The sequence below is a fragment of the Chanodichthys erythropterus genome, chromosome 12 (assembly GCF_024489055.1).
Source record: "Chanodichthys erythropterus isolate Z2021 chromosome 12, ASM2448905v1, whole genome shotgun sequence".
NCBI classification, from domain to species: Eukaryota; Metazoa; Chordata; class Actinopteri; order Cypriniformes; family Xenocyprididae; genus Chanodichthys; species Chanodichthys erythropterus.
The window spans coordinates 58,892,230-58,912,145 of NC_090232.1; the positions used below are offsets into that span (position 1 = coordinate 58,892,230).

At 39.7% G+C, this 19,916-nt stretch overlaps 1 protein-coding gene across 5 annotated transcripts in view; it reads left to right on the forward strand.

Annotated features, from left to right (window-relative positions):
- psip1a (PC4 and SFRS1 interacting protein 1a) overlaps positions 1-19,916 on the forward strand; it is a 246,632-nt gene that overhangs the window by 118,704 nt on the left and 108,012 nt on the right. For all 5 annotated transcript variants that reach the window (XM_067404355.1, XM_067404356.1, XM_067404353.1 and 2 more), the window contains 2 exons: positions 15,443-15,526; positions 15,667-15,762. In XM_067404355.1, coding sequence (XP_067260456.1) covers positions 15,443-15,526; positions 15,667-15,762 — 180 coding nt within the window. The remainder of the gene's footprint in view (positions 1-15,442; positions 15,527-15,666; positions 15,763-19,916) is intronic.

A 19,916-nucleotide genomic window follows, 5' to 3' on the forward strand; every position in this document is an offset into this window, starting at 1 on the left:
CAATCCAAATGCGTCTTTATTATTATCTACATGGATATTAAAATCACCAACAACAAGGACTTTATCCGCAGCCAGTACTAACTCTGATAGAAAATCAGCAAATTCTTTGATAAAGTCAGTATGGTGCCCTGGTGGCCTGTATACAGTTGCCAGCACAAATGTCAACTTACATAATGTTACATAAAGCACCACCACTTCAAAGGAATTATATTTGAAATTCTTTTGAATGATTCTGAATATATTACTATAAATTACAGCAACACCTCCCCCTTTGCCTTTCTGTCGAGGATTGTGTCGATAATCATAACCTTGAGGACTAGACTCATTTAAAGTAATGTAATCGTCTGGTTTTAGCCAGGTTTCTGTCAAACACAGCACATCTAGATTATTGTCTGTGATAATATCGTTTACAATAAGTGCTTTTGAAGAAAGTGATCTAATATTTAACAACCCATGCTTTATCATTTGTTTATCATTATTATCTCTATTTTTTATTTGTTGAACATCAATTAAATTAACTATTAAATGGGTTTGGAAGTTTTTTGTTTTTATTAATTCGGGGTACAGACACAGTCTCTGTGATAATATCTAGGTGCGAGAGTTTCTATGTGTTGGGAATTATCTGACTTCTGTAACGTGAGGCAGCTAGCAGACGGTCGGTTTAGCCAGTCTGTCTGCTCCCTGTCCTGGGCCCCAGTTTGTCATGTTTTAGTTCTAAGACTATGTGCCATATTACTAGAGAGAAGAGCAGCACCCTCCTGGGACGGATGAATACCATCTCTTTTCAACGGGTCAGGTCTGCCCCTAAAGCTTTTCCAATTGTCCATGAAACCTATATTATTCTGTGGACACCACTTAGACAGCCAGCCATTGAGTGATGATAATCTGCTAACTATCTCATCACTCCGACGAACAGGAAGAGGGCCAGAACAAATTACTTCTCCTGACATTTTACTTGCGAGTTCACACACCTCTTTAATGTTAATTTTAGTGATCTCCGACTGGCGAAGTCGAACATCATTTGTGCCGACGTGAATAATAATTTTAGAGTATTTACGATTAGCATTAGCCAGCACTTTTAAATTTGCTTTGATGTCAGGTGCTCTGGCTCCCGGCAAACATGTGACTATGGTGGCTGGTGTCACTATTTTCACGTTCCGTGTAATAGAATCGCCAATGACTAGGGCACTTTCAACAGAATTCTCAGTGGGTGCGTCACTGAGTGGGGAGAACCTGTTTGATGTTCTTACTGGAACGGAAGAGTGGTGTTTTCCACGGCTAGGCCGCCTCATCGTTACCCAAGTCAAGTCAAATTTATTTATATAGCGCTTTTACAATTGGTAATTGTTTCAAAGCAGCTTTACATATTAGAAGCACAGAAAAAAGGGAAGTGGTTAAAAATAAGCTGTACAAACAAGCGTGGTAATATGTAACATATACAAGATCCAGTGTTCCCCGTGGATCGGGTCCCGCTTCTGCTGAGGCAGGGCGGAGGCTCCGTTCGTGGGGTTCACAGATGGATCTGACAGAGGGATTAGAGACGGGCGCCGCCCTTTCTCTGCCTTCACCTGCCAGGTTCAGTGCCGTCTCCCAGGTGGAAGCACGCTCTGCGGTTTCTTCCCCCGGGTTGAGGCACCGATACTCACATGTCCAGCTCTGAGGAGGTGGATATTGTGATATCGATCTGAGGATCACCACCTCACAGTCACACATATTTCGTGTTTCAAAATCACACGTTTATAACAAATCAGTCGTGAACAGCAGTTTGATTTTTCACCTGTGCTACACTACAAAGCGAGTGGGGATACACACGATTTATGTGTCGTTTGCTTGGAGTGGAGCATGCACGTCAGCTCAAAAAACAACAAAAAAAAATTAACAGTGACAGTGTTCATTCATAAAAATGTCGCGAAGAAAAGTATGCACTAGCGGGAGTTTTGTAGCTCCACTCCTGTTGGCTTTATTCTCGAGGGAATAAAAGTCTAAGCTCAGATCTCGCACTTGCCGAGGCAGCGCGTGGATTGGGTTTTCATTAAAGAATATACGGCTCGGGTCTTGCGTTTGCTGAGGCTGCGCATGTATCACGTGTCCGTAATTATGCATGTGTGTGTATGTATATGTGTATATATATTTATATATTAAGGGATCTGAGCAGACGGGAGTTTCCCTTTCTCTCTTTCCCTAAAATACCTTGCGAATTATTACGAGCTATAATTCTTTTTCTCCACCGATCCTCCGAGGAGGGCCGGTCATCACTTGATTCGGCTGTTCCTTGCCGGTTCGCCGCTTCAGGGTGCCGAGTCAAGTGTTCAAAAAACACCAGAGGCCAGTCTCGAGAGACTGGTTCCCTTTGTAAATAAGGCAGAATGGAAACTTCTCCCAAATTTTTAAAAATGGGTGCTGCTCACAATAGAAAAGGGTTACAAATTCGGGTCTCGCCCGCCCCAGTTTAATGGGGTCCTTCCCACAGTGGTGGCCCTGAGCAGTCTCTGGTAATGGAACAGGAAGTTATGACGCTCTTGCAAAAAGGAGCTATAGAAGGGGTTCTCCTCCCAGCAAGCTGTCAGGGTTTTACAACCTATACTTCATTGTTCCAAAGAAGGGACAGATCAGGTCCGAGGACTGGTTTGTTGTGATAGACCTGAAAGATGCTTACTTTCATGTATCCATCCATCCTTCTCATAGGAAGTTCCTCAGGTTTGCTTTCAGGGACAAAGCTTACCAATGCAGGGTTCTTCCTTTCAGCCTATCATTATCACCCCGCACGTTCATGAAGTGCGTGGATGCAGCGCTGGCTCCGTTGAGACTCCAGGGCATCCGCATGCTGAACTATATCGACGATTGGTTGATATTAGCTCAAACAGAACAGTTGGCAGTTCAACATCGAGATGTTGTTCTGTCGCACATGAAAAAGCTTGGGCTGAGGCTCAAGGCCAAAAAGAGTGTGCTGGTTCCGAGTCAGATTGCAAACTATCTAGGAGTAATCTGGGATTCTACCACGATGCAGGCGCAGCTGTCTCCTGCTCGTGTGAATTCCATTCTCGGAGCTGTGAATGGGGTGAAGTTAGGCCAGTCACTCACTGTAAAACAGTTTCAGAGACTGTTGGGTCTTATGGCAGCTGCGTCCAATGTGATAACCATTGGCCTTCTGCACATGAGACTCTTACAGTGGTGGCTCAGGACCAAGGGGTTTTCTCCGAGGGGAAATCCTTTTCGCAAGATCAAAAGTCACATGGCGATGCCTTCGTGCTCTGGTCATGTGGAAAAAGCCTTGGTTCCTGTCCCAGAACCCATGTTTGGGACTTCTCGTTGTCGCATAATGCTTACGACGGATGCTTCCCTCATGGGCCGGGGGGCGATCATGAGTGGTCGCTCAGCTCAGGGTCTCTGGGAGGACCATCAGTTCCTGGCACTTAAATCGGCTGGAAATGGCGGTATTTCTTGCAGTAAAATACTTCTTCCCAGACCTGAGGGCATTAAAATGTGGGAGCAGACGCCCTGTCGAGGCAGGGGCCGAGGCCCGGGGAATGGAGTCTCCATAGTGAGGTGTGGAGCTCACTTTGGAAAACTTTGGTCGAGCTGAAATCGACCTATTTGCTTCAGGGGAATCAACCCAGTGTCCACTGTGGTTCTCCCTATCTCATTCAGCACCACTGGGTCTGGATGCCATGGTACAGACGTGGCCGAGGCTGCGTCTGTATGCATTTCCCCGTTCACTCTGCTCCCGGGAGTTCTGGAGAAAGTACGCCAGGAAGGGGTCAGTCTAATATTGATAGCCCTGTACTGGCCAACCAAAATACGGTTCTCAGACCTAGTGTCACATCTAGATGGCTCCCTGATGGAGCTTCCTCTCAGGCAGGACCTCCTGAGGGGGCCAGGCTCATAGATGCTGCTCTCCCAACTGAGGTTGTGGAGACCATACTCCACTCCAGAGCTCCATCCACGAGGAAGTTATGCGGCCATTTTGGCCATACTCCTCTGGGGGATTCCTCGGTAGGTCGAGACCCCCTTTTTTATACGCTTCCTCCGTGGTACTCTGAGGCTGAGGCCTTCAGTACGTACAAGGACTCCGGCCTGGGACTTGGCCGTGGTATTAGAAGGGTTAGACGAGGCTCCCTTCGAACCACTAGAGGAAGTTTTCAGAGAAATTCCTCACCCTTAAAGACCATATTTCTACTGGCTATTTCATCTCTTAAAAGAATAGGAGATCTTCAAGCACTTTCAGCTGCTTCTTTGTGTTTGGAATTTGCACCTGGAATGGTCAAAGCGTTCCTGCACATTAGACCAGGCTATATGCCTAAGGTCCCCACCAAAGTCCCAGGTTCCATCGTACTTTAGGCCTTCCATCTTCCTCCATTTACAACTTCGGATCAGGAGAAACTCAATCTGCTCTGCCCAGTGAGGGCTTTAGATGCATATGTCCACAGAGCTGCCCTGTGGGGAAAAACAGATCAATTGTTTGTGTGTTTTATGGGTCTCATTAGAAAGGAGGTCCAGCATCTAAGCAGAGAATGAGCAAGTGGGTAGTCGAGGCTATCTCACTTGCTTATGAAGGGGCCGGACAGCCATCTCCATTAGCTGTCTGTGTTCACTCGACTAGGGGTATGGCGGCCTCAAAGGCCTTAATGTCAGGAGTATCCATTAATGATATGTGTGGTTCTGCTGGATGATCATCCCAGCACACATTTATTGGTTTTACAACCTGGATGTAGGCTCCTCTCCGGGGTCCTCAGTTCTGTTTACAAGATAACAGACAGGTACTTGGTGATACGGCGTAGTTGGGATAGCGTCATTCGACGTAGCGTCGATAGTTCCCACGAAAGGGAACGTCTCGGGTTACAGATGTAACCCCTGTTCCCTGAGTAAGGGAACGAGACGCTACGTCACATTGCCATACCCCCGGCATACCTGTGAGCATCTTGCTTCAGACATATTCCAGAAGCTAGCGTTCTTTGTTCTGGGTATGCTTTATAGTTTCCTGGTCAGTGACGTCACCCACCTCTGACGTCACGTTTCCTCATTGGTTGGATACAGAGGTGCTTCACGAACACAAAATGCAGAGGGTTCCCATCACGTCATTCGATTTAGCGTCTCGTTCCCTTACTCAGGGAACAGGGGTTACATCTGTAACCCGAGACGTTTTTTTGTGAGGAAGTTTTTGGTCCAAAGATTAGGATATCAGTTTTTTCTGAATTTAATAATAAGAAATTTCTTGTCATCCAGTTTTTAATGTCAGCTATGCATTCTGTTAGGTTCTGCATTCTGTTCTGAATTTGTAGGTTTCGTCAGGGCGCGAGGAAATATAGAGCTGAGTATCGTCAGCGTAGCAGTGAAAACTAACACCATGCTTCCTAATTATCTCTCCTAAGGGCAGCATGTACAGAGTGAAAAGCAACGGTCCTAGTACTGAGCCTTGTGGTACTCCATATTGAACTTGTGATCGATACAACATCTCTTCATTAAGTACTACAGACTGATAACGGTCAGATAAGTACGATTTGAACCATGCCAAAGCAATTCCACTAATTCCAATATAGTTTTCAAGTCTTTTTAAAAGAATGGTATGATCGATAGTGTCAAAAGCAGCACTGAGATCTAATAACACTAATAGAGAAATACAGCCACAATCGGATGATAGGAGTAGATCGTTTGTAACTCTAACGAGAGCAGTCTCAGTACTATGGTATGGTCTAAATCCTGACTGGAAATCCTCACAGATTCCATTTCGTTCTAAAAAGGAGCACAGTTGTTGAAACTGCCTTTTCTAGTATCTTTGACAGAAAAGGTAGATTCGAGATTGGCCTGTAATTTACTAAATCTAGTTGAGGTTTTTTAATAAGAGGTTTAATAATAGCCTGCTTAAAAGTTTTTGGCACGTATCCTAGTTTTAAGGATGAATTAATTATATCAAGAAGTGGACCTACGACCTCTGGAAGCATTTCTTTCAGTAGTTTAGTCGGCATTGGGTCTAGCATACATGTTGTTGATTTTGATGATTTGATAAGTTTAGATAATTCTTCCTCTCCTATAGCGGTGAATGATTCTAGTTTTACCTCGGGGACACTACAGTGCACTGTCTGAAGGGAAACTGTAGACGGTTGCACGTTTTTAATTTTCTCTCTAATATTATCAATCTTGCAAGTAAAGAAGTTCATAAAGTCATTACTGCTGTGCTCTATGGAAACGTCAGCAGTTGAATCTCTGTTTCTAGTTATTTTAGCCACTGTGTCAAATAAATACCTAGGATTATGTTTGTTTTCTATTAAGAGATTTGAAAAATAAGTAGATCTAGCATTTCTTATAGCCGTTCTGTACTCAATCATTTTTTCTTTCCACGAAAGGCGAAAAACTTCTAGTTTTGCTTTCTTCCAACTACGTTCAGCTTTTCTAACGGCTCGTTTTAGAGCCCGAGTGTGCTCATCATACCACGGCGTTGGATTAGTTTCCTTAATCTTCTTTAGACGTAAAGGAGCGACTGCATCTAATGTGCTGGAAAAGAGAGAGCCAATAGTTTCTGTTGCAGCATCGAGTTCTTCTAAGTTGTCAGGTATACTAAGGCGATGAAACTGCTCGGGGAGATTATTTATAAAGCAATTTTTAGTGGTAGAAGTGATGGTTCTACCATATTTATGGCTGGGTGGTGGTTTTGTAGCCTTGGCTAATTGTATTATACACAAGACTAAATAATGATCTGATATATCATCGCTCTGCTGTAGAATTACAACAGCATCAATATCAATTCCATGCGACAGTATTAGATCTAGGGTATTATTACGACAATGAGTGGGTCCTGACACGTGTTGTCCAACTCCAATAGAGTTAAAATGTCTGCAAATGCCAATCCAAATGCATCTTTATTATTATCTAAATGGATATTAAAATCAACAACAACAAGGACTTTATCCGCAGCCAGTACTAACTCTGATAGAAAATCAGCAAATTCTTTGATAAAGTCAGTATGGTGCCCTGGTGGCCTGTATACAGTAGCCACCACAAATGTCAACTTACATAATGTTACATAAAGCACCATCACTTCAAAGGAATTATATTTGAAATTCTTTTGAATTGTTCTGAATATATTACTATAAATTACAGCAACACCTCCCCCTTTGCCTTTCTGTCGAGGATTGTGTCGATAATCATAACCTTGAGGACTAGATTCATTTAAACAGAGGTGGGTAGAGTATCCAAAAACTGTACTCAAGTAAAAGTACAAGTACTTATAGAAATATTTACTCAAAGTAAAAGTGAAAGTAATAATCCTAATAGTTACTTGAGTAAGAGTAAAAAAGTATCCAATAAAAATCTTACTCAAGTAGCTCGTTACTAGTTACTTTTATTATATATATATATGAGTATATGAATATTAGTTATATATGAATGCAAATATTAGAATATATGAATAATAGTTCTTGCATATATATATATATATATATATATATATATATATATATATATATATATATATATATATATATATATATATATATATATATATATATATATATATATATATATATATTTATATATATTTATATATATATATATATATATATTTATATTTATATATATATATATATATATATATATATATATTTATATTTATATATATATATATATATATATATTTATATTTATATATATATATATATATATATTTATATTTATATATATATATATATATATATATATATATATATATATATATATATATGTAATATATATATATGTAATATATAAATATATATATATATATATATATATATATATATATATATATATATATATATATATATATTTATATTTATATATATATTTATATTTATATATATATATATTATATTTATATTTATATATATATATTATATATATATATAAATATATATATAAATATATATATATATATATATATATATATATATATATATATATATATATATATATATATATATATAATGAATGAACTATATTAATAACGTATACAGCTAACGTTACATTTTAAAGAAGAGAGAAAACTCTTTACATGTGCTCGCGCTCATATCATAACCTCTGAACATGACACAATCAGTGATCAAATACACATTGACGGATCTTCTTCGGTCTGTTCTCCAAAATGTAATCAAATGTGTATTTCAGCAGGCGCGTGTAACTGCTTAACTGTGTCAACGCAAAGCGTTCATTTTTAAGACGAACAGGTCGCTGGCGCCGCCATTGCGCAATAGTATATGTATAAATTAATGTATAAATTAAGATATATGCCCATAAAAACGGTAAAGAAATACTACACACTTTTGTTATAGTGACGTGATAATCTGTTTGGTTGTAAAATGTCGGTTATTGGCTGTATCATGAAGTAAAATCAAATGAAATCGATAGGCCTACCTGTGGAATTGTTGTCAAGTCAAGTCAAATTTATTTATATAGCGCTTTTACAATTGGTAATTGTTTCAAAGCAGCTTTACATATTAGAAGCACAGAAAAAAAAGGGAAGTGGTTAAAACTGTACAAACAAGCGTGGTAATATGTAACATATACAAGATGGTGCTACATTAAGCCAATGTCGGCTGACTTCCAGGGGTGGAAAAAAACCCAGTGTGCTAGCACTGGGAAAAAAGTCCTAGGAGGGAAAAAACCCCTTGGAAGATATATATATATGTAAATGTATATGGAGATCAAAATCTGAATTGTACATTTTTATTATAGAGATAAAAAATCGATTATATATAAATATATGTAAGCGGATACGGGGATTAAAAATCTGAATTATAGATGCAGCCAGAATTGGATCTTTAGGCCCATTGTCTCCTGGGCTACGTTGTAGTCAGGTCCAGACGCAGGTTCTCCATCTGATCTGGATACGGCCTGGATCCAGCACCCGGCAAACCTCAGGATAAGCAGAGAGACAGATATTAGCGTAGATGCCATTCTTATTCTGATGTACAGGTATATCTAGTGTTATAGGAAATGTTCTCGGTTCCGGCCGACCTAATTATTGCAGCGTAACAATCCTTTAACGGATTTGAAAAATGTTAATGTATTGATAATGTGTTATGTGTATGCAAGAGCAAAGAGATGTGTTTTTAGTCTAGATTTAAACTGACAGAGTGTGTCTGCTTCCCGAACAATGCTAGGAAGATTGTTCCAGAGTTTAGGTGCTAAATAGGAAAAGGATCTGCCGCCTTCAGTTGATTTTGATATTCTGGGTATTATCAACTGGCCTAAATTCTGAGATCGCAATAAACGTGAAGGACTATAATGCATTAAGAGCTCACTTAGGTACTGGGGAGCTAAACCATTTAGAGCTTTATAAGTAAGTAGCAAGATTTTAAAATCTATACGATGTTTAATAGGGAGCCAATGTAATGTTGACAGAACTGGGCTAATATGGTCATACTTTCTGGTTCTAGTAAGAACTCTAGCTGCCGCATTTTGGACCAACTGTAGTTTGTTTAAAAGCCGAGCAGAACAACCACCCAGTAGATCGTTACAATAATCTAGTCTTGAGGTCATGAATGCATGAACCAACTGTTCCACATTTGTCATTGAGAGCATATGTCGTAATTTAGATATATTTTTTAGATGGAAGAAGGCGGTTTTACAGATACTAGAAACATGATTTTCAAATGAAAGATTGGTATCAAAGAGCACACCCAGGTTCCTAACTGAGGACGAAGGTTTAATGGAGCACCCGTCAAGTGTTAGAGAGTATTCAAGGTTTTTTCGTGAGGAAGTTTTTGGTCCAAAGATTAAGAAATCAGTTTTTTCTGAATTTAATAATAAGAAATTTCTTGTCATCCAGTTTTTAATGTCAGCTATGTATTCTGTTAGTTTTGTGAATTTGTAGGTTTCGTCAGGGCGCGAGGAAATATAGAGCTGAGTATCGTCAGCGTAGCAGTGAAAACTAACACCATGCTTCCTAATTATCTCTCCTAAGGGCAGCATGTACAGAGTGAAAAGCAACGGTCCTAATACTGAGCCTTGTGGTACCCCATATTTAACCTGTGATCGATACGACATCTCTTCATTAACTACCACAGACTGATAACGGTCGGATAAGTATGATTTGAACCATGCCAAAGCAATTCCACTAATGCCAATATAGTTTTCAAGTCTTTTTAAAAGAATGTTATGATCGATAGTGTCAAAAGCAGCACTGAGATCTAATAACACTAATAGAGAAATACAGCCACGATCGGATGATAGGAGTAGATCGTTTGTAACTCTAATGAGAGCAGTCTCAGTACTATGGTATGGTCTAAATCCTGACTGGAAATCCTCACAGATTCCATTTCTTTCTAAAAAGGAACACAGTTGTGTTGAAACTGCCTTTTCTAGTATCTTTGACAGAAAAGGTAGATTCGAGATTGGCCTGTAATTTACTAAATCTCTCGGATCTAGTTGAGGTTTTTTAATAAGAGGTTTGATAATAGCCTGCTTAAAGGTTTTTGGCACGTGTCCTAGTGTTAAAGATGAATTAATTATATCAAGAAGTGGACCTACGACCTCTGGAAGCATTTCTTTCAGTAGTTTAGTCGGCATTGGGTCTAACATACATTCACAGACAGGATATGCAGCTCAACTAATAAAGGTCTTCATCGCTGGCAAACAAGTGGATGCATTTGCAGATTTGCTTTTAATTGACTGTAGGTCCACTGTCACTTCATCCGCTCCGAGTGAGAAACCGCTTCAGACGATTCAGCGCATGCAGGAACTGAACAAATCATTCAAACTGATTCGCCAATCAATTTAGACAGCTTTACCAACTTGTTTGATCAAGTCTTTGAACAGAATCGACTCAAAAGAGTGATTCATTTGTGAATGGGGCATCGTTCATGAAAAAAGAGACCGCGCGCATGGAATAAACTACGCATTTCTTAACATTTACAGTATTGAATTAAAATAAAGTAACGAGAGGAACGTTGCCCATTGTAGCGAAGTAAAAGTACAGATTTTTCATTACAAATGTACTCAAGTTAAAGTAAAAGTACCCACATTTTAATCTACTCTAAAAAGTACCATTATGCTGCCTCAGTCACCCAGTTAGCCTGCTGCGTGGCTTCTACAACCGGAACCGAATGTGCAGTGTTTACTAGGCTAGTCGCATCCAAAGCAGTATCTAAGGCCCTTTCATTCTCACTATCCTCAATTAAATTTTGGATGTGTGTCTCTAATTCTGAGATTCTTTCTGTCAGCCTGACAATATCCCTGCATTTATCACGTGTAAGTCTCACTGCTGACAGAAAGAGCTAAGCTGTACATGTTGCATTTAATACACATGATAATCGTCGGACAAGACTGACCATGTTTTTGATGAACGCCGTCCGAAAAACTGCCACGCACACGAGACTCGCTGGCTGGATGTCTCGGTGGCTTGCCGGTGCCTGGGGCAAGGGTGATGTGCGGGACGCTGTACCTCGCGGTCGGTCGAGGAATACCGGGCAGCAACGTCTCCACAGCTTCCCGATCTGGCGAGGACAGATCAGAATAACATGCATCAGATAAATCCGCCATTAAATCGACAAGGAAGGTTGGTTTAGAGGAAAAAAGAAAGTAGACAGTAGCTAGCAGGCTATGGCCAACACTAGGTGATTACGCTGGTGGATTGCTAGTAATAAATCATTCCGTTTAGTAATACTATGCAATAGGTTAAGTAATCTAGTGAAAAATAAGAAAGTTATATTATGTGAATAGGAATAAAGAGAAGGATTTAGGATAAACTCCACAAAGCTCCGAGCGTAGGTCAGACAGCAGGCAGGCAACAGCGTTTGCAAGTGCCCTGCTGCGCGGGCTCTACAGCCGGAACCGAACAATGTACAGAGTTCACTAAGCTAGTCGCATCCAAAACAGTATCTGAGGCCCCTACGTTCTTACTATCCTCGATTAAAGTTTGGATGCGTGTCTCTAATTCTGAGATTCTCTCTGTCAGCCTGACTATTTCCCTACATTTATGACATGTAAATCCCTCGTCGCTGACAGAGAGAGCTACACTAAACATGTTACAGACTGTGCAAAAGATGACTGAGGGAGAGGATGACATGACTCACCGTGTTTGTAGACTGATCCTATCCGAGTTACCACAGCTGTTTGATGAAGGCATTAAAAAAGGAGCGCGCGAGACTGATAACAAGTTAACCAGCGAGATCCAACCGCGTTACAGCGATTTAGATTCAAAGATTACAAGCTAGCGACGTCAGATTAATGTGGTAGGCAATAATAATATAATCAAAAATCAATAAAAGAGAAAACTAAGCTATACGGAGACGCAAACACCAGTTGTTTGATGAACGCGTTTAAAAAGGAGCATGTGAGACTGATAAGTTAACAAGCGAGATGCAAACGTGCTGTAACAGCGATTTAGATTCAAAGATTACAAGCTAGCAACGTCAGATTAATGTGGTAAGCAATAATAGTAATACAAGCAACAATGAATAAAAGTATGAGATTCAATAAAAGTAAGAGAAAACAAGGCTATACTGAGACGCAAACACCAGCAGCGAGGCAGACAGGAGCAATCGAGCAGCAACTGTAAAACTGTAAAACTTAGTGAATACTAATGACAAAAAAATTAGACTTATGTCTAAAGAAACATTGAAATGTCAGTTTTTAAATTGTGTAAGTCAAATCGAAAACAAATATTCTGTGTTTATGTAATCTGTATGAAAAGAGAGCCATGTCAAAAGTCTGTGATTCAGCTCATTATCCGCTAATGCGGCCACGCCCACGAAGCCAGCACTATTCAGACGCAAATTCTGAGTCAATGCATGCATAAATCGTCTCAATCATGTATTTATCGTCTTGAAAAAATTTTTGAATAGCCATAGTTAGCGATCTCTGGCCTCTGTTAGTTTGGTTATTTCCTGGATTGCCTATTCTTCTTTAGTGCTCAGGCATTTGTGGACTAAATGTGTACAGAGCGCCCTCCGGCTGCGAGTATGAATTCAAAACACAGTATCCAGCACTCATAGTAATGACAATAAATCCTGAATAAATATTACTCTTCTGTATAGAAAATTGACAAACATATGAGAATCCATCAGTATTTCTCCAAATGTGCATGCATTTCAAGCTAAAAGCCTATATGAAATGCCATAGAGGTAACATAATTGTTCAGACACTTTGCATCACAGAAATACATTATATTTTAAAGAATATAATAGAATACCATTATTTTAAATTGTAATATTTCACAGTATTGCTATTTTTTTCTGTATGTTTGATTTACATTATGAGATTTGAGACATGATCAACAGAGGGTTTTTTCACAGCCTACCTGACTGAAAGAGCTCATTATTTATGCAGCTCATTAGAGCTCTTTATGCAATTCTTTTGTCTTCTCAGGTGAGAATCATCCATTATACATGAGGATTCATGCCTCCACGCATACAGTGTTTCTTGACCAAAGATGTTTTAGAAAATTTAAATCTCTCTATTGTTTTATATGAAGGAGTAGGAAGGATAATTTTTACCTCATTTTGAAGCAAAAACTCTAGTCTACAACCTCAAATACCCAGAAGTCTTGTGAACAAAGATTTAATATATATTTTTGGCCTTATTTCAGTGACCTAAGTTTTTTGTTTTTTTCAATAACCATGCATAAACGTTATTCCTTCAAAAACACAAACATGAACATACATGTTCCTCACATATTATGGTAGCCTAGTTTGTGCTGAATACAGTGTAATGACACTCTTTCCATTAATATTTTTTATGAACAACTGAAAAAAGCACAAATGTCAGGGCATGTCAACTTCTCCAAAAATCCTCAGACCCCTGAGGGTTAAATAACAGATGACTGTCATGCTATGAAACCGACATAAATAATGGACAAAGTTTACCGCTGTCAAGATCTTGAATCTGCTCAAAGTATACCCAAAGATGTTGGATGAAATGAAGTTTTGTCAACAACTAAGTTCTTGCAACTTCTTTGAGACTACCATATAAATGTATAATGTATGGATACATTATCCTAATGAATTCTCCCTTTTTTTTTGCAGGTCTAAGCCAGACATAGTGGACACAGTGAAGCCACAAACACAGTTCATAGTTCTTGTATTTCTATAATACATTAAGTAATACAAATGTCATGTTAATATTTTGTGTCAGATTTTTATTTCCAGCTGGGTTGAGTAAAAAAGCTGTTGTAAATTCTATGTATAATTCTGATTTCAGGTGCATGTTCTTCATTCTTTGCAAAACACAACCTGAGCAGTTAGCTATTGAAATGTTGGTGTGCAGTTTATATCAATTAAAATTATGTTCTTGAGGTTTTTTTAAGCAACAAGGACAAAACTAGTGTATAATTGTAGTAATAATTTAAATTATTTAATCAATGGCCTAATTAACAGCTACCAGTTACCAAACATTCAACTCAGAACCTATACAAAAACTTTAATGGAAACCATTAAATATTTGCAAATAAAGATCAATACAAATTTGTAATGGAACCATTAGAACCAATACAAAAACTGCAATGGAAATAATTAAATATGTGCAAATAAAGACCAATACAATTTATAATGGAACCATTAGAACCAATACAAAACTGCAATGGAAACCGTTAAATATTTGCAAATAAAGACCAATACAAATGTTTAATGGAACCATCTGAACCAGTACAAAACTGCAAAGGAAACCATTCAATATTTGGAAATAAAGACCAATACAAATTGCCGGCGCGCCTCGCAGGTGATGCTCATTATCACTTGCGTCACCGGCCTCGCACCGTTCCCTCGCGGCTCTCACCCGCCCTGCCCATCGCCCCTCGCAGGCCGGGGGGTACTCCCGAGACTGTGCTCTACTCCCACCGTTCCGTGCCGTTCCCTCATGGCTCTCGCCCGCCCTGCTCGTCACAATAATTTTTTACTGACGCAAATATGTTAGAAACGATGCATTGTGATACAAATGCCAACTTGTATTCGATGCACACATTTTTTTAAATCGATGCATCACATCGTTAACTTTTATGCCAATGCACCGATGCAAATCGGTGAGTCTAACCATCCATAGTCCACATATATTGGACATGAGCTTGTTTATATTTGTGAATAAAGGCTCAAGTCTAAACTTCACAAATTCAAAAGAGCATTCACAGACATTAAAGCAGAATACAGATGCAAACAACTCAACATTTTTGTGTGTGAAATTTAAGCTATACAATAATTATGGAATAAATTGTGAACAAATAACTGTTATATAAGTGCATTCTGTGAATGCATTTGTGAATGTAGTGCATGTGAATTGCTGTCTGCATTTGTGCATTGCTTTGTGTGTGTGTGGATCTCAAGTGCATTTGTGGATTGCATTATGCGGATCTTTTGGATGCATTTGTGGATTGCAGTGCAATTTGTTAGTAGTTTTGATACTTTTTTTGCTCCATATTTGTGCACAAGAATCTTTATTGTATTGAAAAATGGTTAATGTTTATCCCAAAACCTTTGTACAGATAATGAATGCTGGAGCAAGTTCTGTTAAGGAACTGAGCAGCAATCAAGAGGGAGATGATGAGAAAAGGAGAAAGTCATCTCAAGTATGTGTCTGTCCATTTCTTAAAAAAAAATTGTGTCTCTGATCCTGCAAGTACCTCACATGTGGACTGAGCTCTCAATGATGAAAACTGGCATGTTAATCTCCTGCATGTTGGGGTCCTGTGTGTTTGACATCATGCAGGTGGCTAACAGTGAGGTGGAGGAGGAGGAAGAGGAGGAGGAGAAGGATGATGGTGGGGACGTGGAGGTTTCTGATCAGGGACATCTGAAAGATGAAGTATGTTCTCTTAAAGGCTGGTTGAGGTATAGAGGCACTGTGGTGGTATGTTTCATGTGCAAAAGAGATTGCTTGCAGCCGTGAAAAGGGGACAAGATAGATCACATACAGATTATTCTCAACCAGAATGTGTTTTTTTGTTTTGTTTTGTTTTTTAAAGTAGACACTTTGTTAATAACTGTATTAGTCTGCTACCAATGGCTCAAGCCTCTGTTACTAGTTCTGAAATGACATTTTGGAATTAGCAATGGAGGCTTGGGATGACATGCATAAGAAATTAGTCCCACACACGAGTGTTTTTAGGACAAAAACCTGACAAATGTCTTGAAATGCAACATCTGAACAGTGTCTTGGGTTGTGGTAACCACGGTATAAGTGGAATAATTGACTCCGGACCGTTTCGCATTGTGGCTGTATTACCACCTTGGGTGTGTATTATTTTCTAATAATTCAATGACCAGTCAACAATTATTTCTTACATCATCAGTTAAAATGACCAATAAATGAATGAAAAAAGGTTTTTTTTTTTTTTTTTTAGTTGAACAAGTGCAAATTTAAAACAAACTTGAAAGCATTTGTATGTTTTGTTATTTTGTATTTATATTTCAATAATCAAAAACATATAATCATTTAAATTTTATAACTGGATTCTGGATTAAATTAACAACTTTTTATCAATAAAAGTTTATTAAAATTCAGAAATTCTGGTTTGACTTAATTCTTCTGGATTATATTACTTTTTAAAAATTAACAACGGAAATTATCGAAATCAAATGAAAATGTAACAACTTTTTTATCCTTTTATGTTTTGGCAAAGTGCTGCACAACAAATATTTACTAAATTAAACATGGACAAAAAAATTATATTCCTTAAATAATGTTTAGCCTAAATACATTGTTCCCTTTCAGTCGGTACTTTGACGTTACGTAAGAGACTGACGAGATGGGGTCTCGCCTGAGAGCTCTATCAACTTTTAGTGTTTACAAAACGAGCCAATGATACGAAGAGTATCTTGGTCTGCAGAATTTGCATGTGCAAGCTCCGCTCCACTCTGTGGGTATAAGAGGAGCTGCGCGAGCAACTCGCATTCAAGCTTTCGCTTCGGAGCCAAGCACATTGTTGCTTTTCACCAGAGTGTGTTTCAAGAAACGAATCTGCAGTACTGGTGTGACGGTACGTTTCAGCGGTTCCAGTGTTCCTGCCTTGCCCGTTTCCCCTGACCGCTTCAGTACTAAAGATATTTTCCTCCTAAAAGAGCTACACTGGTTTAACGGTTGCGTCTTTTTAAAGATGTCTTACTGCCCGTGCGTTTCTGGTTGCGGTCGCTATATGGCTCCTCTTGACGGCCGTGATCACTGTCTTACGTGTTTGGGCTTCCAGCATGCTGAGGCGGCTTTCGTGGATGGTTCATGTTCTCATTGCGGGAATATGACCATCAAGATGCTTAGATCTAGACTTGATTACCTTAAACTAGGGCTGTAGTCAAGTCCACCTTTGTCGAGTCCAAGTCAAGTCCAAGTCCAAAAGGTTCGAGTCCAAGTCAAGTCCGAGTCCAAATGAGACAGTCAAGACAGAGACAGAAAAAAAAGAATCCTCTTCAAGACCTTCGTACATAACTATTGATAATTTATGTGATGTGAGAGACAGCATATCTTAGATTCTAAAATAATAATTTTGCATTATTATTTTTTGCATTATTACGTTTTTAAATTCTCTACAACTGTGGTTCCCAAACATTTTACAGTCACGTACACCCTGAGGCATTTAACATTCTTCTGCAAACCCCTTCTCTTCCACTTCTGCAATCACACCTTTTCCATTAAGGACAATATTTTCCCCTTTAAACTGATTGTGCATTACAGTGCTTTTTTTAGCTCTATAAATACCTTTATAAAATAAATCAATGTTTTAAATTAAAAATGTCCAAAAGAAAAATAAGCAATGATGTTATAATGTGCGATACTTTTAAATTGAAGTAAAACTGCCAGTAGGTGGCGGTAAGTCACTGTCTTAATGAGTGAGTCATCAAGTCATTCAATTCATTCATTCATTCATTCAGTAACGACACAAGTGGATGTATTTTTGAAAGGGTAATTGAACTCTCATGGTTTTGACTCTCATGGTTTTTACACAGCCACAGATTTGTTCACAAAACATCGATATGAATCGCAGTTCTGCTGTGGCTTTTGTTTGAACTAGACATGCGCTGATTTCAATTTTCTTGGCTGATTCCGATTTCCGATTAGTGTGATCTGCCGATAGCTATTTTTGCCGATTCTGATTTTCTTTCTAAGAACTATAATTGACAGCATATACAAACAAAAATGTACCTTTCTTCAACACAAAGTTTTATTTTCATAAAAAAAGTAAAACTCAGTAATAAAATAAGAACAAATAAAAAAATTCCAAACAGCAAATAAATGCAATAGAATAGAGAGCAATGAAACTAAGTTTTTCAGGTTAAGTAGGTTTTTATTTAGATAAGAAATACTACAGAAATTAAAGTAATCAAATGTAAAATAACACATCCACGTTGGTTACCTTAATTTCTGTATTTTTTATTGTAAATATTAAATAAAGACTTATTCTTACCATTAAAGTTAAAAACGTATTCAGTCAAGAGCAGAAAGTGATTTTCTTTCTTTTGTTCTTTAAATAACATGTCAGACAGCAGCAGGAATATTGGACTGCTGTCCCTTTAAGAGTTGCGTTCTCTTAGCTATTTAACGATCCAAAACTGACTGTGTTTATCTGAATAATTGCCAAGACGAGCATTTTGACATAATTTTGTATGTATATAATATTTTAAGTGCATTAAGCCACTAATTTTGGTAATTGTGACTCTGTTTGAGACTAAGCGTGGCTTATTCACGTGATCAGTGGTGCGCGCGCTTTCGGTGTGAGCACGAAACCTGCAGGAACCGGAGCGAATGAGACGAGTGAGAGAGAGGAGGCGCCCGTGCGAGTGTGTGTCACTTCACCGTGAGAGAAGAGAGCGAGAATGCGCAGCTCAGCTGACGTTACTGCCTGTGCCGCTGGTAACAAAGATCGGCTCGGAATCGGTAAGAAGTGAGACTGAAAAACTGGACTCGGTCGAGACCAATTAGGACTTGTGGCGAGACCAATGACCAAGTCCGAGACAAGTCCGAGTGCAAATATCACCAAGTCCGAGACGAGTCCGAGACAACAGAAAAACGTCTCGAGTCCGGACTCGAGTCCAAGTCCGGACTCGAGTACTACTGCACTACCTTAAACAGTATCGAGTCCCCTCTGCCACACCCCAATCTAGTTCCTCTTCTCATGAGCGGGCTACTTCGGCTGGTGGCCAGGGTGATCTGAGGGTTACGGTGTGGAACAACCTGACAAGTCGGCCTCCTCGGGCCGCGCCCCCCTCCCAAGCATCTCAGCCGGATGGGCCTGCTGCTTCCTTCTCTGGGGGACCCAGTGTCTCATTCTGGGCTCCGGAGGATGATCTCAAGGCGGGTTTGAGTCCTCGGGAGATGACGATTCTGCTGCGTTGCCTCCCACTGGGAGGACAGTCTTGTCCGAGTCAGATCCTGATCTAACTGCCATGCTTGCCCGTGCAGCTGAGAACATCGGGTTGGAGTGGAATCCTCCACCCCGTCCTGAACGCTCAAGGCTGGATGATTGGTTCCTGGGGGCTGCACATGCTGGTGAACGCCAGTGCCCCCTACCGGTTCCTTTCTTCCCAGAAGTGCATGAGGAGGTTACCAGTTCATGGAAGGCACCTTTAACTGCCCGAAACTGTTCTGGTGCTTCCTCCGCCTTCACCTCCCTTGATGACAGGGCGGCTAAAGGGTATGCTGGGGTACCCCCTGTGGAGCAGTCGGTTGTGATGCAGTTGTGTCCTCAGAGCGCCTCTACTTGGTGCGGTGATCCCAAGCTCCCCTCCAAGGCCTGTAAGTTCTCTTCCATGCTTGTGGCAAAGGCTTACAGAGCTGCGGGTCAGGCCGCTTCCACCCTGCACGCCATGGCCACCTTGCAGGTTTACCAAGCCAAGGTGCCCAAAGGCCTGCATGAGGCTGGTGCTGACCAGGCGGCCCTACAAGAGGCACGCACAGCTGTCGACCTCGCCCTCCGGGCAAAGAAGGTTACAGCGTGATCTACAGCGTGGTCCAGGAGCGCCACCTTT